The sequence below is a fragment of the Sciurus vulgaris genome, assembly GCF_902686455.1.
Source record: "Sciurus vulgaris genome assembly, chromosome: 15".
Classification (NCBI taxonomy): domain Eukaryota; kingdom Metazoa; phylum Chordata; class Mammalia; order Rodentia; family Sciuridae; genus Sciurus; species Sciurus vulgaris.
Window position 1 is genome coordinate 76,994,558 of NC_136476.1, and position 27,450 is coordinate 77,022,007.

At 38.6% G+C, this 27,450-nt stretch overlaps 1 protein-coding gene across 7 annotated transcripts in view; it reads left to right on the forward strand.

The window, feature by feature from the left end:
• Nucleotides 1-9,785: 9,785 nt before the first annotated feature.
• The window catches only part of CNTRL (centriolin), a 99,379-nt gene continuing 81,714 nt past the window's right edge, over nucleotides 9,786-27,450 (forward strand). For 4 of the 7 annotated variants that reach the window (XM_079113657.1, XM_079113661.1, XM_079113660.1 and 1 more), the window contains exons 1-3: nucleotides 9,786-9,923; nucleotides 17,915-18,201; nucleotides 19,636-19,766. In XM_079113657.1, the coding sequence (XP_078969783.1) occupies nucleotides 17,946-18,201; nucleotides 19,636-19,766 (387 nt within the window). In that variant the 5' untranslated portion in view covers nucleotides 9,786-9,923; nucleotides 17,915-17,945. Of the gene's footprint in view, nucleotides 10,015-17,914; nucleotides 18,202-19,635; nucleotides 19,767-27,450 lie in introns of all 7 variants that reach the window. The other 3 variants (XM_079113659.1, XM_079113662.1, XM_079113658.1) reach the window with 2 other exon arrangements.

Consider the following 27,450-nt stretch of genomic DNA (forward strand, 5'->3'; position numbering starts at 1 on the left):
AAAAAAAAATCTATGCCTGGAGTAGCTTTCACATCACTGACAGAAGAACCTTTCTTGAAACTGCACTTTTTGTGAACTCAGCTTGAAGAATTTGGTTAAATTAGCCCTCGAGCGAGTTATTAATGTCAAATAGTAGTAACACTGATAGGTAAACCTCTAAACTTAAATGACAACCTTTTAATGTCCCCAGGTATTTCTGGATTTCAGAGGAGAAACTCAATTTTGATATGTAAAATGGAAAAGATACTCAAATGCTAGTCTCTAGGAAAATGTTTCAAAGCTGGACACAGACACAAACTATCCAGAGGCTGCTCTGGTCATGCACATTTTCTGGGTGTAGTAGAGACCATAGATCTGATGACCAGATCTCTACTGGGCTGTTACATTTATCCTTCAGGTGCTGAGTGCTGGCTGCCGAAGTTTCCTTACTCTACACTCCAGTTAACTTCTCCAGTTAACCCAGCTCAGTCATGGAAGATAGTTTGCCCAGAAATATCTTAGAAGTTCTATCCTTTCTGTGAGAGTGGTACACAAACAATAGCTGGCCATAAAAACGGCTAGCCTCAAGGTGGGACAACTTTGTGGTAGCATTTGTGCTCCAGAGTCCCTGTGGGATGGAACTGAGGCCAGACCCCAGTCTTTGCTCTCTTGTACTGTTCTCTCTCCTAGAGTAAGAGCAGTCTTTCCATAAGCCACTTCATACGAATGTTCCCATTTCAGGTTCTGCTTCTAGGGAAACACTCTAAATTTTTTTGTTCTTTTTAGTTTACATGACAGCAGAATGTATTTTGACATACCATACATACATGGAGTATAACTACACATTCTTGTGTTTTTACATGATGTGGAATTACACTGGTTTCCATAGATGAACATAGGAAAGTTATCTCCTATTTATTCTACTGTCTTTCCCAACCATATCCGCTTACTTCCCTCTACTGCCCGGTCCAATCCGGTGAACCTCCACTCCTCCCTGCCCCACCCCAGCCTATTGTGAGTTAGCATCCACATATCAGAGAGAACAGTCAGCCTTTGGTTTTTTGGGGATTGGCTTATTTCACTTAGCATAATAGTATCCAGTTCCATACATTTACCAGCAAATGCCATAATTTCATTCTTCTTTATGGCTAATATTCCATTGTATATATAAACATTTTCTTTATCCATTCATCTATTGAAAGGCACCTAGGTTGGTTCCATAGTTTATCTATTGTGAATTGAGTTGCTATGAACATTGATGTGGCTGCGTCACTATAGTATGCTGATTTTAAGTCCTTTGGGTATATGCTGATGAGTGGGACACCTGGGTCAAATGGTGGTTCTATTCCAAGTTTACTGAGGAATCTGCATACTGTTTTCCAGAGTGGTTGCACCAATTTGCAGTCCCACCAGCAACATATGTATACCTTTTTCCCTATATGTTCGCCAACATTTATTGTTACTTGTATTCTTGATAATTGCTGTTCTGACTGAAGTGAGATGAAATCTGTGTAGTTTTAATTTGCATTTCTCTAATTGCTAGTGATGTTGAATGTTTTTTCATATATTTTTTGCCCAGATATATTTCTTCTTCTGTGAAGTGTCTGTTCAGTTCCTTAGCCCATTTATTGATTGGGTTATTTGTTTTTTTGGTGTTAAGTTTTTTGAGTTGTTTATATATCTTGGAAATTAATACTCTATCTGAAGTACAGGTGGCAAAGATTTTCTTCCATTTTGCAGGATTTCTCTTCATGTTCTTGATTGTTTCCTTTGCTGTGAAGCTTTTTAGAAACACTCTAAATTTAAGGAACATAGTGAAGGACTGTCATCCTGGACTCCATAGAGAATGTCTCATGGCAAAGATGTTTGTGAGCCTTCCCTGGAATGGATCTGGATTGAGCTGAGTACCATGAAGCTTGTACTGATCCTCTGAAGAGCAGATGTGACAGCCAAAGCAACCTCTCAAATGCTGAGATGGCACAGGAATCTGGCACTAGAAATGAGTCACACTGGCCAGGACACAGACAGGGAAGCTTTACAATTGCTGTCATGGGTTTCCTCCCATTGGAACTTAATTGCATGCATGTACCCATACTGAGCTACAAGTCTCTAGGTACAGCTGGGATGGCTGCTGGTTAGGGTAATGGGTTTTATAATTGCCTCTTCACTTGTCTCTATATCCCCAACAGACTATAAATTCCATAAGAACAGGCACAAGGTCTAACATACAACGGGGACATCCTCCCAAATTTATGGCAATGACATAAAAGATACTTGGGCCCTTTTCAAATTCTTGCAAAATGAATGAACAGTAAAATGATCCAGAGGAGATAATGTTGAAACCGAGCCTGAGGGTGGACTGATTGCTGCTCAGATCCCAAACATGTTGCTGCTTCTAGGACCTATTTGTGTTCTTTGTTCCCATCAAAAAGATAGACAGCTAGTATATGCTACGCAAAGTAATAATGAAATAGTTCTCCAAGATAAAATGCACGCAGAGGTGGATAAAACCTGAATGTCAAACTTTCATTTACAACAGTAACTTTTTAAAAGATCTACCATGACAGCACATTTTGATATCAGGTTAATCAGGAGTCTCACAAATGCAAAGCTAATGAAATTGTATGAGTAGTAAATGAATATCCTCATGCAAGTGATGTTGTGTATATTTGTGCACATTTTCTGAATTAGGTCAGCAGGCTATTATTTAAAGCACAGTTTGAATTTCAAACCAAATCAAACAGGACATCGCAGACATGATGACAGGAAAATCACTAATCAATAATGCACTGGAAAAGGTGATATAATATAAAGGATCTTTAGATCGGCCAATAGAACAGATAAATCTGTCATTAATTCAGTTCAGAACATTTTCAGACAGTGACTAAAAATACTCTCATCTCTTATGAGAATGATTGCAGCTGTTCTTTAAGTTTTGGCTAATTGTCTCCATATCTGAAACCACCTGCAGGAAAAAACAAAACTTTATTTCAAGGACACACTGAACATTGGATCAGCCTTTCTTATACAAGTCTTCCAATTTTGGCCCCCAAGACAATTTTTATTTCTTGTCTTGTACTCATTCTCATACTTAGATTCAGTTGTCACTATGAAGAAACATAGTGACAATATTTGGAGACCCAACACTGTCCCTCCCCCCGAAAATAACTGTCTGGTCAAATTCCACACCATTATCAGTAGTTGTGTAATGGAGGCCACAAATATTTGACATTCTGAAATTTTTAGACTTGTTTCCCCTGTCTTGTCACAAATGGGTGAAAAAAATACAGGTAAGAATATCTTAATGTTTCTCAATCACAGCATGATTGACATTTTGAATGGAATGATTCTTATGGATAGCTGCCCTGTGCATTTGAAGCCTTTCTAGAAATAATCCACCCATGAGAAGTCACTAGAATCTTCTGAGTCATGACAACAAAATGTCCTTGATTTTAGCAAAATGTTTCCAGCTAAGGGCAGGGCTAATTGGTTCCTGATTGAAAAACACTGAGTTGCCGTGTGCTTGGCTTAGAATTTAAAAGCAGATGGGAAAGTACTTACCTGTATTCCTATGGAAGACACAGAACTCAGCAGGCTCCTCATCACGCTATTTGACTATTTTAAGTTACTATGGAAAATTGTTATCCCCTCATTTCCTTCACAAGGAGGAGTCACCACCGCAAACACCACTTATTAACTGATGATTTCCAAATTTATATCTCCAGTAGGAACCTCTCCCCTTCAATGTTGTAGTGGCCAGGACTCAGGACTCAGACCTTTGTTCTGTCGAAATCCACTCATTGAGCAACTGCATCCAATTGCATGGCCTTGGGATATCATCTATACATGCCAACGCACCTTGATTTAATCTCCTGGATCTCCCTCCTGAACAACTGATTGTATATCTAACTGCCTTATTGAATGGCTACACTTGTATATCTAAATAACATATTAAACTCAGTCTATTGAAAACTGAATTTGCCAAGATCTTTCTTCTTCAACACAGCAAAGTCTTACCATGCCTCCAACATGGAAAATCAGGACCAAAATATTCAGAGGAAAATAAAAACTTGGGTGCACAACGTGAAGAACATTATTCTAACCACCACCACCACCAACAACAACAACAAAACCCTTCATTAATATACTTTTTGTTTGCTTGTTTTGGTACTGGGGATTGAACCCAGGGGTGCTTAACACTGAGCCACATCCCCAGCACCCCCTTTTTAAAAAAAATTTTATTCAGAGACAGAATCTGGCTGAGTAGCTTAGAGTCTCACTAAGTTGCTGAGGCTGGGCTTTGAACTCTAAGTCTTCCTTTCTCAGCCTCCCAAAACACTGAGATTACAGGTCTGTGCTACTGTGCCTGGCCATTAATGTACCCTTAAGATAAGGAAAGACATTAAATATATGAAGTAAAAACAGGATAGCATAAAAAGGGAACATTCAGAAAACTAAATGTGTCTTTAAACCTTAAGAATCCAGCAGCAGGTGCTGGGGTTGTGGCTTAGTGGTAGAGCCTGGCATGTGTGAGGCACTGGGTTCGAGTCTCAGCACCACATATAAGTAAATAAAATAAGGCCCATCCACAACTAATAAAATATTTTCTTAAAAGACTCCAACAGCATAAATAGAAAACTCTGGAAAACTAAGTTGAGTAACTTAAAAAAAAAAATAAGGCAAAAAAACAAAACTGATCATAAATAGGAGTAAAATGGACAAGGCAATTACAGAAGCAGGTTAGGAATTTCAGCAGGTGGTAAAGGAAAGGAAGAACAGAAAACAGGAGGGAGCCATCACTAATGAAATAATTAAGAATATTCTCCAGAACAGAGGACATGAGTTGTCAAATTGAAAGAATCTGCTAAATGCCAAGTGAAATGGTAAAAATATATTAATATCAAGGCACATTTTCTTAGTCCATTTTCTGTTGCTCTAACAAAATGCTTGAGTCTAGGTAATTTATAAAGAATAAAGGAACCTCAAAAACCTTTAAATGCCACCACCACTGCTACAAATTCCTGTAGGCCACTGAGGTACCCAGTCATATACATTATTTTCTAGTGCATTAGGAGTATACTCCAGGACAGACTATATGTTAGTGCCCAAAAGAAGTTAACAAATTAAAGAAGACTGAAATCATAGCTAGTATTGTCTCCAACCACACTGATATGAAACAGAAATAGGTAAGAGAAGAAACCTTGGAAACTTCATAAAACATGTAAATTAAACATGTTCCCGAATAACCCAATGGATCAAAAAAAAAAAAAAAAAAAAAAAAAAAGCCAAACAGTATTTTAAAATTATCTTGAGACAAGTCACAATGAAAATCCAACATAATGAAATTTACTTCTAAGAGGGAAGTTCAAAACACCAAATGCATACATTAATAAAGAAGATGTCAAGTAGTCTAATATTATGCCTCCAGGTTGTAGAAAGAGGAACAAACTAAGCCCCAAATCAACAGAAGGAAGAAATAACTTGAGAATAGAAAAACCATACATGGGGGGCCATCAATAGAACTAATAGTTGAAGATAAACAAAATTTCAAACCCTTAACTAGAAACTAAGAAAAAAGAGAGAAATAAAACAAAATTCCAAGTACAAATATTACAACAGATGTGACAGAAATTAAAAAGGCCTTAAGGGACTATTATGACCAATTATATGCCAACAAACTGGAAAACCTAGAGGAAATGGATAAATTCCTAGAAAAGTACAACCCACCATGACTGAATCAGGAAGAAACAGAAAGCCTGAACAGATCAATTACATTGAAAGAGACAAAAGAAGTAATTAAAAGCTTCCCATCAAAGAATATTCAGGACCAGATGGCTTCACAGCTGAATTTTATCAACCATTCACAGAAGAATTAACACCAATATTTCTTAAACTTTTCCAAACAAATAGAGTTGGAAGGAATAGTTTCAGATACTTTTTGTGAAGCCAGAATCATCTTGACATAAGCCAGAGAAAACACCACAAGAAAACTAGAGGTCAATATCTCTAAAGAACATTCCAATATACTTAATGAAATATTAACAAACCAAATTCAATACATCAAAAAAATTGTACATGATGACCAAGGACAATACATACATGTGTTAAATTTATGTAACTCTGGTTTAACACATGTGAATCTTACAATGGAATTTGGGAGAGATATGTTGCCAACAAAAATAAATTTTAAATAAAGTGATTTATTTCTCTTTCTCCTCAGTTCACATTATAAGTGATTTTCCTTTTGTAAAAAATATGTAACCTGTGGAGTGATATTTTGAGATCAAATGTTTTTGCCCCAACATTTCATGCAATCCTTAATATATATTGATAATCTTTGAATAAAATACATTAAGAGTTTCAAAATGATGACCTCCTAATTCTGTCTCTTTATCTACTAGCTGGCACTCTTCTGAAAAGAAGTGCTTTCCCTTTTATAGAAATTCAAAATGTTAACTTACAAAATCATTAACATTAAAACTAAGAATGAAGTGATAGGAATTTCAGTCTGCCATTTCAGATATATGGGAGAGTCTCTCTGGTCTTAGTGAACAGAATAGTAAGTACAAGTTTGTATTCAGGTGGTGGAGTTCAGAGGGGATGAGGGGTGGTGAGAGAGGGAGAGAGAGAGAGAGAGAGAGAGAGAGAGAGAGAGAGAGAGAGAGAGAGAGAGAGAGAGAGAGAGAGAGAGAGAGAGAGAGAGCGCTATAGATATAGATATGTGTTCTGGGTTTGCCTGACATGAGCTCAGAACATAAAGCCTTGACCTGGTCCTCTTTACAGTAAACCTCAAATAAGAGGGAAGGCCTTGTGAATTCCTGGAGTGACAGTGTCCCCTGAAATCTGGGCACTCATTACAGTCCAGGAATAACCTGGGTAGAGTTTTATGAACTACTAGACATTGTAGGTCTTTACGTTCTAGGCCCACATCCATAAATAGATTTACCCAGAACAATGCCAAATCTTAAACTGTACTTCACTGCCATAGTGCCTTATTTTTGTGTCTTCGCCACCCTCCTACAATGTCTTTCAGGGCAGAAACTGTGTCTATCTCATTCACAATGCATTCTCACAGAACTGACCCATAATAGGGTTTTAAGATCTATACTCACAGAATGAATGAATAGAATGTTGAGACTTCAACAATTAACAAACCCAATACATTGAGGAAAGATTACCAAGGGCCTTGCAAGCCATCCTATGAAATTTGATATTTTGCAAAGGGTGGCAAGCCATCCTACTCGCATAGACTGAGGTCAGATTCATATATCAATATTCACAGGTGTCTAATACAGAATTTATATTTAGATACAGGACATGATTTTTTTATATTGCAAATTATGCTTTATTCTCTGAAAAAAATTTTAGAAACATTTATTTTAAATATATCTGTAATTCTGTTGATTTTCATAGTCCCACTGGCAAGGCACAGAAGAGAAATGGCAACAGTGGAACTTGCCAGACAAGCTAGTCTGATTCTTAAAGTAAATGATTAAAGTGGGCTGAAAAAGGTAAAGCAAGTTCAAAATAGCTAGATCGACTCTCCTGTGGCTATTTCTATTGTAAATACAACTCAGGAAAATGACAACTTTTCCACATTATCAGATAAATATGAATTAGCCTGGAGTGAGTTTCCCTCACTCTTTCTTATTCCTTGCTCCTTCTTGAGGAAGCTTCTTTTAGTATGCTGATAGGCAGTTAATATTCAAATTAACGAGAGAAAGTTCTCCACTCTGAAGTCATTAAGACCTGAGGCATAACCAAGGCCTTCACCATGCTAGAAACCTGCAAAGGACTATATGAAGAAGGGAAATGAGGCAAAATGAGAATGGAGAATGCCCACATGAGGCTACCTAGGCATGGTCTCATAGATCATCCAGGTGAAAAGTATTTCGCAGCTTCCTCTGGATTTTATGTCTATGGTTGATAGTCACTAAAAAGATTATGCATTATCACCGGCACACCATGATTTGACAATGGAGCTCACCTGAACACCAGTATAGACTTTGAGGAGCAAAGCAATGAGGTTACACAATAAATCCAAGTCTATGGTGGAAATGACAAGTGTCAAAAAACAATAAACTGATAATAACCTTTCAGCATTGTACGCATTCTAAACTAATACATATCATGTGAATTTTGACTGAAAATGAATACAACCTCCTTTTAATGTTAAATGGAGCTTTTCAGGAATTCTGGTTTTCTACAACTCCAAGGGCTTCCTTCTGTATTGCATAAATAGTTGGTGAGAGGGGGGCATCATTCACATGTGAATGGTGTCCCTATTGGAGGTCACCTGAATTTCCTATTGAAGTGAAGCCATTTCTGCCTTAAGGAAATCTAAAGTGCTAATGTAGTAAGGCCCCTCTTCCGGCTTTTGCCTCTCCTTCCAGATTTTTGCACCGGCCATACGGAATGACTTATATTCCAGCAAGTTGTTCTCTTACCAAGCAATTTCTTCCCCACCTCTCTACTCCCGGACGAACTCTTCTTTCAGACTTAGGATGTGACATCACTTGACTAATAATAGGATAACTAAAATGTACTGAGAACTCGATATGGGTCAGGTGCTGTTCTAAACTTTCAAATGCATTGTTTCATAATTAGAACTATTGTGGGAAATAGGGAAGATTACCATATTTCACGGAGGAGGAAACTGAGACAGAAAACGAGGGATTTCCAAAAGTAGTGTTATAAAGATGGCTCATGAACTCCGTGGTGAAGAAGGAAACGAAGATAGGAGGGAATGATTGTGAGAAAATGCGAGGAACAAGGGACTGTAGACTAGTAGGGAAATTTAGAATTACGCTGGGATGGGGACCTTCTGATCCAAACATGTAGTTAAAAATCGAGGATTAGGGCTGGGGTCGTGGTTCCATGGCAGAGCGCTTGCCTAGCACGTGCGAGGCACCTGGTTGGATAAATAAAGAAAAAGTAAAGGTCCATTGACCGCTTAAAAAATAATTTTAAAAAATCTAGTTTTAAAGGAGAGGTAGAGGTTGCACTGGCGGTTTCTGGAGTTGGTGCAGCCTCTGAGGGTAACGGGTCCTGGGTATACTCTGGAGATGGGAGGCTGGAGTGCAAGCAAGTGTTCTTGATGATAATTTTTTTTTTTAATTGCACTGCATGTCCTAGCATTCTGGAGCGTGTCCGCTACATTCTCTTCGAAGAGCTGGCGAACGTTTGCAGTCGCAGGCAGAAGTTTGAGGCAAGCCCCACCTGAAGTCTCTGCAGAGGCTTCTTGCTTGGGCTTCCCGGTACCGACCCGAGGAGCACTCTGCCGGGACTGGCGGGCGGGAGTGGCTCCCTAAGCCCTGGCGGCGGCCGGCACCCACGCTGCGTCCGCTCTGAGGTTCGGCCTCTGCTGGCGGGTTGGGTCCCTGAGGAAGAGACTTCGCCTCGGCACTAGCAGCACTAGCCGCGAGGTGCCCCTGCTCCAGGCCAGCTCGCCAGCACCCCAAGTGGAGGAGGCCGCTGACTGCGCTGCGTCGGCCCTTCAGGTGGTCCTCGGAACCAGCCCCGAGAATTTCACTCAGCGAAGAGGGCGTCCTTGCGGGCTGCCGCCGCAGACAACCACGCTTCCCGAGAACTCCGACCCCAACGCCGCCCACGTCGCAACCCGAGCGCTGGGGCGCTACAGAGCGCCGCCCCACGCGGCGGGAAGACAGGGGACCAGCAGAACCCCGCGCCCTCTCCCGCCAGCCGCACAGGCGGCCAGATCCGCGGGAAGCGCCTCCGGCCCCGCCCAGCGGCTCCAGGAGGGAGGGGCGTGGCCCGTGGGCGTGGTCTACACAGGACAGGCCCCGCCCAACCGCTCGCGGGCCCCCCGGCAACCGGCACAACACAACAAAATGGCCTCCGCGCCGCCGGGCGCCTGACGGGAAGAACCCGCGCGTCTCCGCCTCGCCTCGTCCCGCGGCGCTGCTCGGCTCGGTTCTTGGGCGGTGAGTGCCCAGCCTAGACCACGCTGTCCTCCGGCGTCCCGCCGATTGCGGGAGCCGGGGGCAAAGGCGGAAAGGCCTGGGCGGGCGTGCGGTGGGCCGGCTCGGGATGGATTGGGGCGGGGGCGTGTGCCCGGGGATTGGGATTGGACGGGAAGGATGGGCGGGCGGGGAACGTGGGCAGGTGGAGGCCGGGGCGAGGTTCCGGAGGGCGCTGCGGGACCCGGCCGAGGGGCGGGGTGGGAGTTGGGCCGCGGCGGCGGGCGGGTCGGGGGTCCGGCCGTCGGCGGGCGTGCTCGGGGTCCGCGCGGTGAGCGCGAGGGAAGGGGCTGCGGGCGTCCCACCGGGCGGAATCGGGCGAATGCAGTGGGTCAGGAAGACCAGGGACGGTGCTGGGAGGAGGGCGAAGGCAGGGGAAGAGCGAACCCTGGTGAAGGTCTTGAGGCTCCTGTTTCTCAAGCTGGGCCCCGTCACCCCGGGCCCAGCTTCACTTCCTGAGCAGGTGTCCTCATCCGTAAGCTTGGTAGCTGACCACCTTTGAGTGTCCGCGATGTGTCTGATTGGGCTCTAAGTGTTTGGCATGGATTAACTCATTTGAAATACCGTGCGGGAGGTGGTTATTCCCACTTAAAAAGTGATAGCGCTGAGCACCAGAGGTTGGGTAATTTACCTTATGTAGCACAGTAAGTGAAAACTCTGGATTTGAATTCCAGCAGTCACTTGATTGCTAATGATGCTCTGCCACTCGTCAGTGAGGTTGGTAATTCTGATCTTGTACAGCATCTGTGAGGATGTAAATGTGGTCATGTCTATAGAGTGTTTATCATGGTCATTCAGTCAACATAATTTTTGTCCATAGAACTAAAGACACACAGAGACCCTGCTCCCTTGTAGGTTATAGACTAGAAGGACAAGTGGAATAATTAAGCACTTCCAGAAATGATTACTTAATTCCAATTGTATGTTTATAGAGGAGACTTCTTGGTACATAGACCATGTATAACAGGGGGACACAATCTTCTTGTACATCTTGAGTGTAGGAACCCTGCAGTTCTTAGCACATAAAAGTTGCTGAATAAAATTGAATAACTAGGGACTGGAGATATAGCTCAGTGGTAGAGTGCTTGCCTCACATGCGCAATGCCCTGGATTCAATCCCCAGCACCACACACACACACACACACACACACACACACACACACACAAACGATAACTAAATAAATTAATGGGAAGCTTAGGTTTTAGGGTATCTGAATAGAAAGAGAATGGGAGAGGCAAAATCAGGGTGTTAATAGGTTCCAGAAGGACACTGGCCAGGGTGTTAGATGTGAACGCCAAGCAGGTAGGCAGTTAGTTTGGGATGAACAGGAGTGGATAGAGTTTGGGTATTTAGTTTGAGTAGGGGAGTGATTATAGGTTAGAGTATTGACTGGTGAGGATACATGCTGGAATGAAAATAAATGAACAGTTTGGGATGACAAGATGGATATAGAAGTGTTAAGGGGTATTAAAACCTTAGAGAAATGGGGGGAATTTGTACTGCGTTAGGGAATTGGAACAGAATTTGTGGGAAAACTTGGCAGTCAGAATGGGATTAAAAGGGATGAGAAGCACAGAATGGGGAGCTGGCTTTAGGAAGAATGCCAGAATTAGGGACTTTAAAGAGGATTGGGAATTAGTATTTGACATGTCTGGAGAAGGTTCGAGTAGTTTCAGTAGCTCCAGGGTTATGAAATGAAGCACAATAGGAAGAAATTGATTGAAATACAGTTAAAGAACTGAGGATGTAGTGTGGCAAGGGACATGGGAGTCCAAAAGGTAGGAAAGTATTTGTATATTTGGACGGTCTTTTGGGAGAGATGGAAGTTTTGGGGATTGTCAAGCTCTGCCTCATTTGGAGATCCGAGAAGAAGATGGAGAGCTTGGAATGGCAGGAAGGGCTGTGTGGCAGCAGACTTTGCCACGTGTGAGAAACTGTGATGGAAGGGGTTGTTAGATTGGGCTGGTATTTGGGATTGTTGGGCAGATGCTAGTGTTTGGGAGCCTGGTCATCTGATTCTGATTGTCAACACTCTTGCTCTACAGACCATCTTCTGTGCCTGTACAATGTGTCTCCAGCTCTAGACTTCTTTTGCTTGTTTTCTCTCTTTTTTGCCCCTTCACTTCTTCTACACCTACTTCTCAGCCGTTTTCTCTTTTCCCATGAGTTGATATTTGTTCTTGTTGCAGACACATCCTAGGGTCAAACTCTATTCTCATTACTATCTTAAAATTGTTATTGAAGTGAGAAGGGAACAGGGAATGGGGAGAGGGAAGGGAAAGGAGAGGTATTGGGGTCTGAATTAGAACAAGCTATATTTCATGTTTGTGTAATCATTTTAAAATGGATTCTACTGTTAAGTATAACTAAAAAGAACCAATAAAAGATAAAAAAAATGTTGTTGAAGATTTATGATCTTAAGGCAGTAGTCTCTGAAATAATGCCAGCCATTCTGAAACACTATAAATGCCTAAGAATGGTTCACTTGAGTTAGCTCTTGTGTGCGACAGCTGTTGTTTCAATGAGCTGCCTTTATAGGAGCTGTGCCATCCCAGGGAAGGCATCTGGGGATGCTCTGTGACTTTGGAACCATCATTTAATCTTTTGTGTTAGAATCATAAAAGGAAAGAGTTGATCTAAGTTTCTGGAATCCATTCTCATATTTTTAACCTCTGTCAATGAGTAAGAATGAGTTATACTAATCAGCCAAGGGAACAAAAGACCTCATGATAACCTGAGGATGTGGTCATTAGGATCTTATGGCGGAGTTCGGGATGGTTCAGTATTTTAAAAATTTGGAGAGCGAGGATACAAGATAACAAAAATATGAGATGCTTTTTAAAGAACTAACAAAAAAATTTAAATCTTTATCTCTAGCATGTAGTACACATTTTTTCCAGTTTTATAATCTGTCATGTTAGGTTTAAATCTGTCATTTAGGTTTAAGAAAGAAAATATAAAAGTATGACTGGGCTGTGGTTCCTCTTTTGTTTTTTTAAATTTATCACCTTTATGAAAATTATATAGTATAGTGTATGTCATCCTTTAACCCATTTAATTTAGGAGTAAATAAAATTTTACCTAAGTACATGCCTCTCAGTTGTTCTCAGGTTGGAGAGTATTCTTATTTAGAAGGAATTCAACTTAGCACAGAATCAGTAGTAATTACTAAGAAACTTTTCCATGGAAGAATGGTATGATATTAGATGTAAAAGTTGCTTACCACACTTTTGAAATTAGGACTAAAAGTCTGTGGCAGTGGCATAATTAGCAGTCATGTGAATTGGCAGGGTGGTCGGTGGGTGGGGGTCTGACTCATATGAATAGTTACACATGAGGAAATGAAAGAAAAATACAGACCCATATAAGAAGTTTAAACTAGTATTCTAGGATATTAGAGTGAGGCAGTTTGCCATATTATAATTTATGTCCATGAAATAATAATTGACTTTTAAAAAGCAAATATGGCAGGTTTTGTTCCCTTGAAACTAGTTAACTACAGTTGGCTAGGTCATGACTTTAGTGATCTTGTCTCACTATAAAATTTCCTAGTTCCCCTTTGGTTATTTTTTATTTATTTATTTATTTATTTTTTGGTGCATATCATCCATTTATCCAGGTCATTTACTGTCATTTATTTATGGTCTGTTTTGTGTAAGGTGGTGGTCTACTGGGTTCTAGAGGACAAAGCAAACATAATATGGACTCCAGAAAACTCAAGTTCTATGACATGGTCATGAAAAGCATGGGTTTTGGAATCAGATCAGGACTCAGATCTTGGCTTATGCAATTAGCTACAGAACGTGGGACAGATTTGCCTTTTCATCTTCAAAAATGCCACTTATAGAGTTTTATACAGTTCTTCCACTGAGGTGATGACATATAAAGAGCTCATCTCACAATTGGGTACATGGTAAGCCTCAGTAAATATTTGCCATTAACATATTCTTTGGAATTAACTTCAGTGATAACGAATCAGCGTCTTTTCAAAGAGGCTTAGATTTTTAGAAGTAAACAAAATTTATTTGGAGTCATATTTACTCATGTGTATATCTGAAGTGATGAGTTCTATTTCTTGTGTGACTTATAAATTGAACCTGAAAACAGGACCCAAAGAAGAATTCCAAAAATGTTTTGGGAAAGATCAATATTCCTAGAATGATAGTATGGTCATTGAACAGTATCACATCTGCTAAATGCAGGTTAATTCATTGAATATATTAATGGATTATATTAATGGAAGACTTCTTTCCTATATACTGTATTGCCCCAATCATTTAAAAAATTCATTTATTCATAATCCCAGCCCGTATAACCTACAAAGGCATATTGCATGTTAATAGAGATATGAAAAACCCAAAGTAATGTTTTTCCTACTCTTGTAACACCATGCAATATAACATTTCTGATACCAGATGTGTGGGGGTTCTTTGCCCACACACCACGCACTTCTCTACTGGACGCTTGCTTCATGTCCTCTTATTTAATTCAACTCTGTGTACCTGGAGGTAGTATCATGAAGGTATCGCTTTGTTAAGGTGCTAAATAATATTTACCAGTTTCATGTTCTTTATGACAAGTTTTTTCAATAACTTATTTTCTTTGTGCTAGGCTATATTTCAGGCATCAAATACATTAGTTAATGGTATTTCTACTTTCATGGAGCTTATATTCTGCTGGATGTATGATTCGATCTACATATTAGTTTCAGATAACAATTTATTGTTACAAGAGCTTACTGTTGCTAGCATGTTGACTAACTAAGTCACTATTCTGAGTCTTGATTTCCTTACATGAAAAATAAAGGAATTTGAACAAGGTCCCTTTAAAGAATAATTGCTTTACTTCCTTCTAGAAGATCTAAGCTTCAATAAAATTTCGTTTGTCAATAAGTAAACTACTGAAGAAAAATGGGTTCTCCTCTTGGAGAAAACAAAGCAAGTGAGCCAACCTAAAAGTAGAATGGAGAGAGTCTTACTTCTTACAGCAAGTAAGAAGTGATTTACAAAGCAGTTTACTTAAAGCAAGCAAGCAAGGGGGTTTATTGAAGAACCTCTGCATATTCAGATAGGAAAGCACTTGTAGGGATGGATACATTCCTGAGCATGTTCAGTTCAGGGTCATAAATCACTTGTTTAAAAGGAAAGATGGCAGCACATTCCTAAGCATGTTTAGTTGAGGGTCACAAACCACATGTTGAAAAGGAAGACGGCAGACATAAATGCTTCTAAGCAGAGAATTCAGTATTATAATGAATAAAATTTACTCCAGGCATATGAAATAATGAGTGAGAGAGACTGGGTGACCTTGGTTGATTCCTTGTAAGCATCTCTAAAGTGTCTTAGTTGAAACAAAGAGCTTAGCAATTAAACATAGTAATAGGCACCAGAGTTTGAAGTGATCACAAGTCTTCATACAGCATGAGACAAACATGAATGAATTATAGAAACATAATGTTTAACAAATGAAGACAGATAAAAGATGTATTTATTTTGTATGATTTCTTAGGTAAAATTCTAAAACAGTTTTAGAACCTGGTGTTGGAAGTCAGAATAGTGAGTACCAGTTCAGTGATTGGAAGGGGTCATGAGGAGGCTTCTGAGATTCTGGTGTTTTTTCTGTTTCTGGATCTGGATACTGATTATACAGCTTGTATTCACCATATAGGAACTCATGGAGGCTGTCTCCTGCTCTTAAGGTGGCCCGCATTCTCTCTTGCATGCGTCTCTGCTTCCTAAATTTCTATCTTTACAAAACAAAAGGAAGGAAGGAAAGAAGACACTAATTCATGGAACTGTATACTGAAGTTCAGTTCAGGTATGATAGACTGCTACAAAGACAAGCACACACCTATACATATATATGCAGAGTGGATGGGCGCAGGAACACACTCTTGAAAGTGTGACTTCTAAGCATATGGAATTCTGTTTGCAAGATAATAGAACATTCATGACTTATACCAGTGAATTGCTGGGAGTTCAGATATTATGCCTCTACTTGTGGGTGTTACATCATGGGCCAGCAAAAAATTCCTAGTAAACCATGTTCTCTGATAGAGGTATGTTCAGTGTGGTAAGCAGACAAGATTTGTTTTACCTTAAGGATGTGAATTTCTGGAAAGCCTTCATGAAAGCCTTTAGAGAAGAGAAGGATGCCATTTTAAGGAGAGGACTGTCATGAGCAAAAATTTATGATGGATTCAAATAATGAAAAAAAGATAGACTTGAGTATAGGGGTGCATGGTGAGGAGGGGTAAGAGAGTCGGCCCGAAACGTGAGACCAGATTGTGACAGGTCCTATAAGTACTATTGAAATGTGTAGTATAGGCAGTGTGAATCCTCTAGCTTCTTTTGTTTTTTTGAAGTATGTACAACAGAAGGAGAATGTATTAAGGGGGTAAGGCAAAGGAAGATTAGAAGGAAAGTATAGTCTAAGAAAGAGATGAGGAATGATGGATCTAACATAGAGCAATGAAAATGGATAGAGATGAGTTTAGAAATATTGCAGAGATTGAATCAATAACTTGATGAGTGAGGGAGAAAGGCAAGTGGAAGATAATGAACACCTTTCATTCATTTATTTATTAAATTTCTAGTAGGTGCCAAGCACTGCTGGAATGGGGAAACAGTGGTAAACAAAAGAAATTCTCATGGATCTCACAGTTTGGTAGGGGGACAAATGTTCATCAAAACCACATACATGTATACATGTAAAACATGATTGAGGGAGAAAATAGTAATTAATCGAAACTTTAGAACTGGAGACTTGACTTTGTGTGTGCTAGACAGAGGCGCTTCTGAGGAAGCAGCAGTGTGTGCTGCTCTGAGAAGGAAGACTAAGAATGAACGTGGTAAAAAAGAATGGGGTCAAGCATTTGAGGCAGCAGAAAATATGTAGGAGGTCAGTATGCCTGAGCCCACAGTAGAGGGAATGAGTGATAGAGGTGAGTCACGAGGATAGAACCTGATCATGGGGGACCTTGAAGGGCTCAACAGGTATTCATTTATAGACTGCAAGTTTTGCTTTATAAGTAGATCCTTCTGGCTTCCTGACTGTAGTGGCATAACGAAGGCTTGGAGTAGAGTGGACAAGAGTGAAGATGAACATAAGTGGACTGATTTGAAAGATATTTAGGAGTTAGAATTTATAGGACTTAGTGATTGATTGGTGTGGGAAAAAGGAAGAGAGGTATCGAGCCAGGTTCCCAGGTTTCTGAGCACTGTTCACTGGTGAGAGAACACTGGAAGAGGAATGGAGTGGGAAGAGAGGAAGGGAGGAAAGGGTAAATGAGACTGTTTGAACTGAGTTTAGAATGTTTAGAGTGTCAGTGAGATAACAAATAATTGAGAAGATGATTCTGGAGCTCCAGGAAAGGTCATATAGAAGATATCAATATCAGTATAAAAGTGGCATTGGGAACCATGAATATACGTTAGGTTGGCAAGATGAAATTAAAGAGAAACTAGAAGGAAACTTTGAGGAATACTGGCATTTAAATTAGGCTAGATAGAGGAACATGAGCCAGCAAAGGAGGCCATGGGGTGATCAGGGAGGTGGGAGGATACCAGGAGAATGTGGTGTCCCAGAAGCCACAAAAACTGTTTAGGAGTGAGAGAGAGCTATCAGTGTAAAAGACTGCTGGTCCCCACTTATCTCTAGCTTCCTGCATCCTGGGACTTCTTTGGTGTGTGGAAGAGACCTTGTGACTAGTGTAGTCCAGTCAACTGAGAATAGGATGACAGTAACACTTCTGGCTGGAGCATGTCTCTTCCCTGTGGCAGGTCATCAGTGATGTTCAGAATAGTGTCTGCTCTGTCAGGTTAGGGTAGCATAGCTCCTCCCCTGTATAACCTCTGAGCTTATAACTTTGTGTCTTGTAAGCTCTAGAAATAATTTAATGGTTTTGATAGTTCTGGAAAAATTAACATGTTAAATATTCTGAAAACCCTTGCAGGTTTTGATGACCACCTGGCTTTATCCTTGCAATGAAGAAAGGTTCTCAACAAAAAAAATTCTCCAAAGCCAAGATGCCACCATCATGTCACACTTCCAGCCCATCCCTTACGTCCAGTATGAGATCTAGGTCACTTTCACCTTTGATTGGATCTGAGACTCTGCCATTTCATTCTGAAGGACAGTGGTGTGAGCAAGTCAAGTTTAAAGATGAACACAATGTGATTTTGGGCTGCCAAGACCACAAAGGTATCGCTTTTTCGTCTGAGAATTTGTCTGACCACATACGTAAGTAGAGGTGGAAACTGTTGAATTTACATTTTTGGCCCATCCTGGTACTCACTTGAACTGTTGTTTTCACTGACAAATTGTGGAAGGACAGTGAGAGAAATGAGGCTTCTGGGTGAGGGTGAAGATGTCGTCTTAGGGGAGGGGAGTTTCCAGAAAGAGGAAGCTTTCTTTCCTGTGGAAGAGGGCCTATGTGTTCATTCTCTAGTTGTGCCACCCTGAGTGAGGAGGAGGGCATACCTCTGCCTTTCAGAGTGCCTTTGGTATAAATATTCAGTATGAAAATGTTATCTACACTTAGGCTGTGCCAGTCTGCTTACTTTCAAACTGCTGGTCTGTGAGTGGACTGATTGCCACATTTGAGAAATGCATATGTTCCATCAACAATTTTCGTTTTTTCTTAAAAAGCATTCTTTTAGTTGGGAGTCTGTTTTCAAAAATGTCTTATTCTTTGTAGGTCTTGAAGTCACAGCTGTCAAACTATTAATTTGAATATCTGATCAATTTTTTATTAATAAACACTATCAGCATTGAGTTTATACTGTACTACATATTTGTTGCCAATTGTTCTCATTATTTCTATTTGATTGATATTCTAGGATATTAGTCATTTTTATTCCTAGAACAAATCAAATTAAAGAAAAAAATCAATGTTTTGAACTAAAATTAATTTGATATTAACATATAAGTCATTATAGGGATCCCTTGGCCCATAGCCTAGATCTGAATCAGGATTATTTTTTTCTGACTTGTAAAGAGCCACAAAACAATTTCCTTTTCATAGCTACTTTCAGAAAATGTAATATGATTTTAACAATTTTTTACTACATTAATCAGGATGACCATAAAACAAAATGTGCTATTATTCATCAGGTTGGTACTGAATCTTCATTCTGTATGCTGTGATACTCTGCATTTAAAAGAGCAACAAATTTAGAGTTTCTCACTATTAAAAAGGAAGAAAATAGGATTTTGAGAGTTTAGTTTCTGAACTTTGGCATTTTAAAAACAAATAGTATCAGTTTATTTTTAAACACTGACTTGAAAATATTACTTTGAAACAAACTTGATGCTGCATATGGATAATATTATAAGTTTTGAATTTAACTCCTTTGTTCAAGTTCCAGATTTGCAGCTTATTAGTTGTGAGATTTTGAGCAAATAAAATTTCTGAAAATGTGTATCTCAAAAGTTTGTTGTACAAATTAAATTTGTAAAATGTTAACTGTTAGCCCAAAGCTTGGCACACATCTAATATTTCTACAGTGTACTTGCTATTTATTACAAAAATTCTATAAGTTAAAACACTATTAAGGTATTTTTTAAACTTTTGCCTGGCTTAAAATTTTTTTCTTACATAGTGTCAAAATTATGATTAGTTTTTGGAATATGCATATCTCCCTCTACTGATAATAATCTTGTTTGTAATTTCAGGAGCTGATTCAAAAGTAGGAGTTAGATATATTACAGAGGCCCTCATTAAAAAACTCACTAAAGAAGACAATTTGGCTTTGGTAAAGTCTCTGAATCTTTCACTTTCTAAAGATGGTGGCAAGAAGTTTAGGGTATGTTACCAACGATTTCTGTATATAGACATTGACTTTAACTTTTTGTGCTTTAAAATTGCCAGTAAAATAAAAAAATATTTGAATCCCATCCTCATGTCACCTAATTTGTAGCAGACCTTTTATTGTTTCTAGTGAAAGTTATACATCAGAAGTATTAGAACTCCAAATTCATAATCATCTATTACTCAGTATTAAATACAGTATTTCATTGAGTATGTTTTGTAGTGCAACTTTAGTGGTTATGAATTCTTTTAATTTTTGGTTGTCATGGAAAGTTCTGATTTCATCTTGAATTCTGAAGGAGGGTTTTGTTTAGTAATCTTGATTGGCACCCATTTTCTTTCAGGGCTTGGTAAATATTCCAAGCCCTCCTGTCTTTTAGGGTCTGGGATGAGAAAGGAGTTGATATCCTAATTGGCTTATCTCTAAATGTGACCTGCTATTTTTCTCTTGCAGCTTTTAAAATTTTATCCTTATTCTCCATCATAGGCATTTTGATTATTATGTATGTTGGAGAAGATCTTTTCTGATCCTGTCTATTTGAAATTCTAAATGCTTCTTGTATTTGGATTTCCATCTTATTCCTAGGGTTTGGGAAATTTTCTGGTATCATTTGATTGAAAAGGTTGTGCATTCCTTTAGTTCTATATTTTGGGATTTTCATCTATGCCAGTGATAGATTTGTTTTCTTTATGTTATCTCAGATTTCTTGAATATTCTAGTCGTGGTCTCTTAACATCTTTTCTTTTTTATTGACTTTATTTCCAAGATTATATTCTTTGTCTTCAAGGCCTGAGAATATGTTCTCTCTGAGGTCTAGTCTATTGGTAATGCTTTCAACTGAATTTTTAATTTTACTTTTTAAGTCTTTCATTTCCAAGATTTCTGTTGGGTTCTTTTTCATAATCTTCATCTCTTTATTGAAATTATCTTTCACTTCCTCTATTTTTTAAATTGATTCCTTACATTTTCTTTTAACTCACTGAATATTTTAACTATGAACTTTGTATATTCTTTCTCTGATATTTCCTCAATGTGTTGTTAGTTAAAGAGTTGTGGACTATTTGAGGTGGTTTGTTCCCTTGCTTTCTCATATTGTTTTTATGTGTACTGATCTGCTGGGATGATTATCTCTTCTACTTTTATGCCAAGGACTATGTAGTGAACTTCTTTTTCTTAAGTGCCCCAGGCTGGACGAATAACCAGGTATTAATACTTGCAGTCAATGTATATCCTCTGCTGTTCCCAGTATCAGTACCACTTTGAGTGAAGATGCTAAACCCTATTAACTACAATCTTTTCAGAGCACAGCCATGTACTATTAGACCTCAGGAAACAAAAAAAAACTATTGACAATGTTTTACACAGTTTTCTGATATGGAATGAAATTGTAGTAATATTCTAGAATAGGTTGAAATGAGTTATTATAGTAAAATTTGTATTATATTATATAGGAGCTATAAAGGGGAGGAGAAAAAATTGGGAAAAGGAAAGATAAAAGAAAAGAAAGAAAAGAATAATAAAAAACCAAGTAAGAGAAGAAAAAGGTGGTGATGGGGGGAGGGAATTAACGCAAGTGTAGGTAATACAATAGAGAAAAGAGAGACTATGAAGAGCAAGTATAAACCTGAGTTATGAAAAGAAAGCGAGAATGATTCCAGTTAATGCTTTAAAACATTAGAAGACATATAATCTAGTGGGTTGAGGATGCAATCACATGTAATAGAGGAATGTTAATCAATGCAAAATGAAAAGCAATATATTTAAGATCAAAATTGACATTAGAGCTATATAAAATTATGCATGCTGAAGTTGAGAAATTAATTATTGAGTCTTCCTCTTTGGATTTCATCAGAATTTGGGACCTTAGAAGATACCAACTACTCTTTAAATTCACCTGTGTTTCTCTGAGTGTGAGATGTTTATCACACTAGCTCATCTCTAATACAATTCTTGGAGGACCCCTAGCTTTCTGTTAAGGTTAGAGGAAATGGTCCCTGATATCCTGTGACTTAGCAAATCCATTATTTTCTGTTACAGGGTGTAGTCTTGTGTGCCCTCCTTCTATTCAGTGCTGAAAGCTCCTTCTATTCAGTGCTGTCAAATCCAGTGTGAGCTACACTAAATATTTTGGAGTGTGTGTTGTGATTGTTTAAGGTAGAGGTATTTTAGTCTGTTTGATGTGGTCCTGGGTGGCCTGCTGGGCTGAAAGGGCTACTTCCTCTCTGGAATGTACCAGCCAGCGATCGGTGGACTTGTATCTGGATCCACAGGTTGGTGTCTAGTGTCTGGGGTGCTCTTCTCTCAGCCTCTCTCTGGAGTATACTGCTGTTTTGCATGTGTGAGGTTCTCCATTGACTTCTTTGGCTTAACCTCAGAAATTGCTTTCTGGGGTTCGAGTGCCTGAATGAGAATGAGTTAAAGGCGACTTTGGAACTTAGAGCTGTGGATCCACCTGGTACACCTGTGCTGGTACACAGGAGAGACTTCCCTGATTGCTCTGCATTATCTGCCAACCAGTACTTGTTTGTTAGCTCAGGGACCTGAACCTGCATACTCAGAGAATGCTATGCTATTTCTGTTGGATACGGGGCATAGAATATAGTCACACTGAGTGTTGTGGAATACTGGGTGCCTGCCACTGTCCTCAGGGACTTCATTAAAGTATCAGAGGGGTTGGTATCTGTCTGCAAGTGTGAAGCCTATGATTGCTGGTTCTCTGTGGGTGGTTTGTGATGCAGAAGCTTCCACCCTGGCTGATGTGTATTACTGGGGCTCTGTTCCTGTTACTGGTATGGAACTTCAGTTTGCCCACCATTATGAACCTTTCTATGGAGAGATGCTATCAAAGCACTTGGTAGCTGTCTTCAACTGTGGGTCCTGTGGGTGCAGGCTCTCTGTGGCAAGAGATCCTAGCCCAGAAGCCCTTGTACTCACTAGTGCAACTCACCAGGGTTTTAGCCATCACCATGATGGGAGTAGATACGAGTTGGCCCATCTTAACTTTAGCTCCAGTGAAGCCTGTAGAGGGTGCTTGTTTGGAGCTAGCACTTCCACAGGCTGAATGTGAAAGGATGGAAATATATATACTATATATATGAAGACTGAAAGCAAGCAGGGGTAGCACCTGTTATATCAGACATAGAAGACTTCAAGCCAAAATTAGAAGAGATAAAGTCTCTTCATAAAGGTGAGGGGAATCATCAACAAGAAGATATAATGATTGGAGTATTTATGTCCCAAATGCTGTTGTGCCAACATACATAAAACATATCTTTTTATGTGTTTATGTCTTTTCGATACAAAGAATCAAGTACATCACAATACAATAATACTAGGTGATTTCAACACACCTTTCTCATCATTAGATAAGTCATCCAGACATTTATCAAGTAAAGACTCTTCAGGACTAAAATGTACTGTTAATGAAATGGACCTAACAGACATCTAAAGAATATTTCATCCATCAACAACTGAATTTACTTTCTTCTCAGTGGCAAATATAACTTTCTATAAAATAAATCATATCTTAGGGCACAAAGCAAGTCTTAGCAAGTACAAAAAAATAGAGATAATTCCTTGAATCTTATCAGATCATAATGGAATGAAATTAGAAATCAACAGTAAGATAAAAATGTAAATCATTTTGTTTTTCTTATAAAAATAATTTTATTGAGATATTATTTGCATGTCATAGCTTCAAGCATTTAAGGTGTACAATTGAATGGTTTTTAGTATATTTCCAGAGTAAATTGTGTTCTATTGCTAGGGCTGCCATACTAAAATATCAAAGACTGAGTATAGTAATTGAAACAAAAAAATCAATTTTCTCATTTTGGGAGGATAGAGGTCTAAGATCAAGGTGTCAGCAGGGTTGGTTTCTTTTTTCTTAATTAAAATCTTTTTTATTTTTACAGACTGCATTTTTTTTCTTTTTTTTTGCAGTGCTGGGGATTTAACCCAAGGCCTCATGCTTGTGACAGACTGCATTGATTCATTGTACACAAATGGAGTACAACTTTTCATTTCTTTGGCTGTACACAATGTAGATTCACACCATTCATGTAATCATACATATACATAGGGTAATACTGTCTGTTTCGTTCTGCTATCTTTCTGTCCCCTCCCCCTTCCACCCCATTTTCCTCTATACCATCCAAAGTTCCTTCATTCTTCTCTTCCCCACCGCCACCCACCCCCATTATATATTGTCATGCACTTATAAGAGAGAACATTTGGCCTTTGGTTTTTTGGGATTGGCCTGTTTCACTTACATGATATTCTCCAACTTCATCCATTTACCATCAAATGCCATAATTTTATTATTCTTTATGACTGAGTAATATTTCATTGTGTGTATATATATATATATATATATATATATATATATATATATATACCATAGTTTCTTTATCCATTCATCTATTGAAGGGCATCTAGGTTGGTTCCACAATCTAGCTATTGTGAATTGAGTTACTATGAATAGGGATGTGGCTGCATCACTGTAGTATGCTGATTTTAAGTCCTTTGGGTATAAACTGAAGAGTGGGATAGCTGGGTCAAATGGTGGTTCCATTCCAAGTTTTCTGAGGAATCTCCACACTGCTTTCCAGAGTGGCTACACCAATTTGCAACTCCACCAGCAATGTTTGAGTGTGCTTTTTTCCTCACGTCCATGCCAACACTTATTATTGCTTGCGTTCTTGATAATAGCCATTCCAATTGGAGTTAGATGAAATCTTAGGGTGGTTTTAATTTGCTTTTCTCTAATTACTAGGGAGGATGAGCACTTTTTCATATATTTGTTGATTACCTATATATCTTCTGTGAAGTGTCTGCCCATTTCCTTAGCCCATTTACTAACTGGATTTTTTGTATTTTGGGTGTAAGTTTTTTAAGTTCTTTATAAAATTTGGAGATCTGTGCTCTGTCTGAAGTATGTGTGGAAAAGATTTTCTCCCACTCTGTAGGCTCTCTTTTCACATTATTGGTTGTTTCCTGTGCTGAGAAACAACTTTTTAGTTTGAATTTATCCCATTTATTGATTCTTGCTTTTATTTCTTGTGCTATGGGGGTCTTGTTAAGGAAGTCTGGTCCTAAGCCAACATGATTCAGATTCAGGCCTACTTTTTCTTCTATTTGGTGAGGGGTCTTGGGCCTAATTCCTAGATGTTTGATCCATTTTGAGTTGAGTTTTGTACAGGGTGAGAGATAGGGGTGTTTTTTTTTTTTTTTTTACTGCATATGGATTTCCAGTTTTCCCAGCACCGTTTGTTGAACAGACTTTCTCTCCTCCATTGTAAGTTTTTAGCACCTTTGTCTTGTATGAGATAACTGTACTTATGTGGGTATGTCTCCGTGTCTTCTATCCTGTACCATTGGTCTACCTGTCTATTTTGGTGCCAATACTATGCCATTTTTGTTACTATTGCTCTATAGTAGAGTTTAAGGTGTGGTATAGTGATACCTCTTGTATCACTCTTCCTGCCCAGGATTGCTTTGGCTATTCTGGGTCTTTTTTTCTTCCAGATGAATTTCATGATTGCTTTTTCTGTTTCTATGAGAAATGTCAGAGGGATTTTAATTGGAATTACATTTAATCTGTATAGTGCCTTTGGAAGTATGGCCATTTTGATAATATTAATTCTGCCTATCCAACAACTTGGGAGATCTTTCCATATTCTAAGGTCGTCTTCAATTTCTTTCTTTAATGTTCTGTAGTTTTCTTTGTAGAGATCTTTTACCTCTTTGGTTAGATTGATTTCCAAGTATTTATTTTATTTTTAAAGACTATGCGAACAGAGTTGTCCTCATTTCCCTTTCAGATGTTTCTTTGCTTAGGTATAAAAATGCTTTAGATTTATGCATGTTGATTTTATATCTGCTATTTTGCTGAATTCATTTATCAGGTCTAGGAATTTTCTGGTGGAGTTTTTTGGATCCTCTAAATAGAGAATCATGTCATCAGCAAGTAGTGATAACTTGAATTCTTCTTTTCCTATTCGTATCCCTTTAATTTCTTTAGTATGTCTAATTGCTCTGGCGAGTATTTCAAGGATGATGTTGAATAGAAGTGGTGAAAGAGGGCATCCCTGATTTGTTCAAGTTTTTAAAGGGAATGCTTAGAATTTTTTTTCATTAAGAATGATGTTGGCCATGGGCTTAGCATAGATAGCCTTTACAATGTTGAGGCATGTTCCTACTATCCCTATTTTTTCTAGTGTTTTGAGCATGAAGGGGTGTTGTATTTTGTCGAATACTTTTTCTGCATCAATTGAAATAAACATGATTTTTATCCTTAAGCCTATTGATATGATGGATTATGCTTATTGATTTACAGATGTTGAACCAACCTTGCATTCCTGAGATGAACCCCACTTGATCGTGGTGCACTATCTTCTTAATATGTTTTTGGATGTGGTTTCCCAGGATTTTGTTAAGAATTTTTGTGTCTATATTCATCAAGTATATTGGTCTTAAATTTTCTTTCCTTGATGTGTCTTTGTCTGGATTGGGTATGAGGGTGATATTAACTTCATATAATGAGTTTGGTAGGGTTCCCTCCTTTTCTATTTCCTGGAATACTCTGAGAACTATTGGAATGAGTTCTTTGAAGGTCTTGTAGAACTCGGCTGAGAATCTAACTGGTCCTGGGCTTTTCTTGGTTGGTAGGCTTTTTCTACTTCATTGCTTGATATTGATCTGTTTAAATTGTGTATGTCCTCCTGGTTCAGTTTGGGAGGAGCATATGTCTCTAGAAATTTGTCGATGTCTTTGTTATTTTCTATTTTGTTGGAATATAGATTTTCAAAGTATCTTCTCATTATATTATGTATTTCAGTGGTGTCTGTCATGATATTTCTGTTTTCATCACGAATTTTAATAATTTGAGTTTTCTCTCTCCTTTTCTTTGTTAGTGTGGCTAAAGGTTTTTCTATTTTGTTTACTTTTTCAAAGAACCAACTTTTTGTTTTGTCAATTTTTTGAATTGTTTCTTTTGTTTCAATTTCATTGATTTCAGCTCTGATTTTAATTATTTCCTGTCTTCTACTACTTTTGGTGTTGTTCTGGTTTTCTTTTTCCCTAGGGCTTTGAGCTATGTTAGGTCATTTAGTTGTTGATTTTTTATTCTTTTCTTGAATGTGCTCCATGAAATGAATTTTCCTCTTAGTACTGCTTTCACAGTGTCCCAGAGATTTTGATATATTGTATTGTCATTCTCATTTACCTCTAAGAATTTTTTTATCTCCTCCCTGATGTTTTCTGTTATTCATACTTCATTCAATAGCATATTATTTAGTCTCCAGGTATTGGAGTAATTTATGGTTTTTATTTTGTCATTGATTTCTATTTTCATTTCATTATGATCTGATAGAACACAAGGCAGTATCTCTATTTTTTTGCATTTACTAAGGGCTGCTTTGTGGCATAACATGGTTTATTTTTGAGAAGGTTCCATGTGCTGCTGAGAAGAAAGTGAATTCACTTATTGATGGATGGAATATTTTATATATGTCTGTTAAGTGTAAGTTATTGATTGTGTTATTGAGTTCTGTGGTTTCTTTGTTTAGTTTTTGTTTGGAAGATCTGGTGACAGTGGTGTGTTAAAGTCACCCAGAATTATTTTGTTGTGGTCTATTTGATTCCTGCCATTGAAAAGGATTTGTTTGATATACATGGA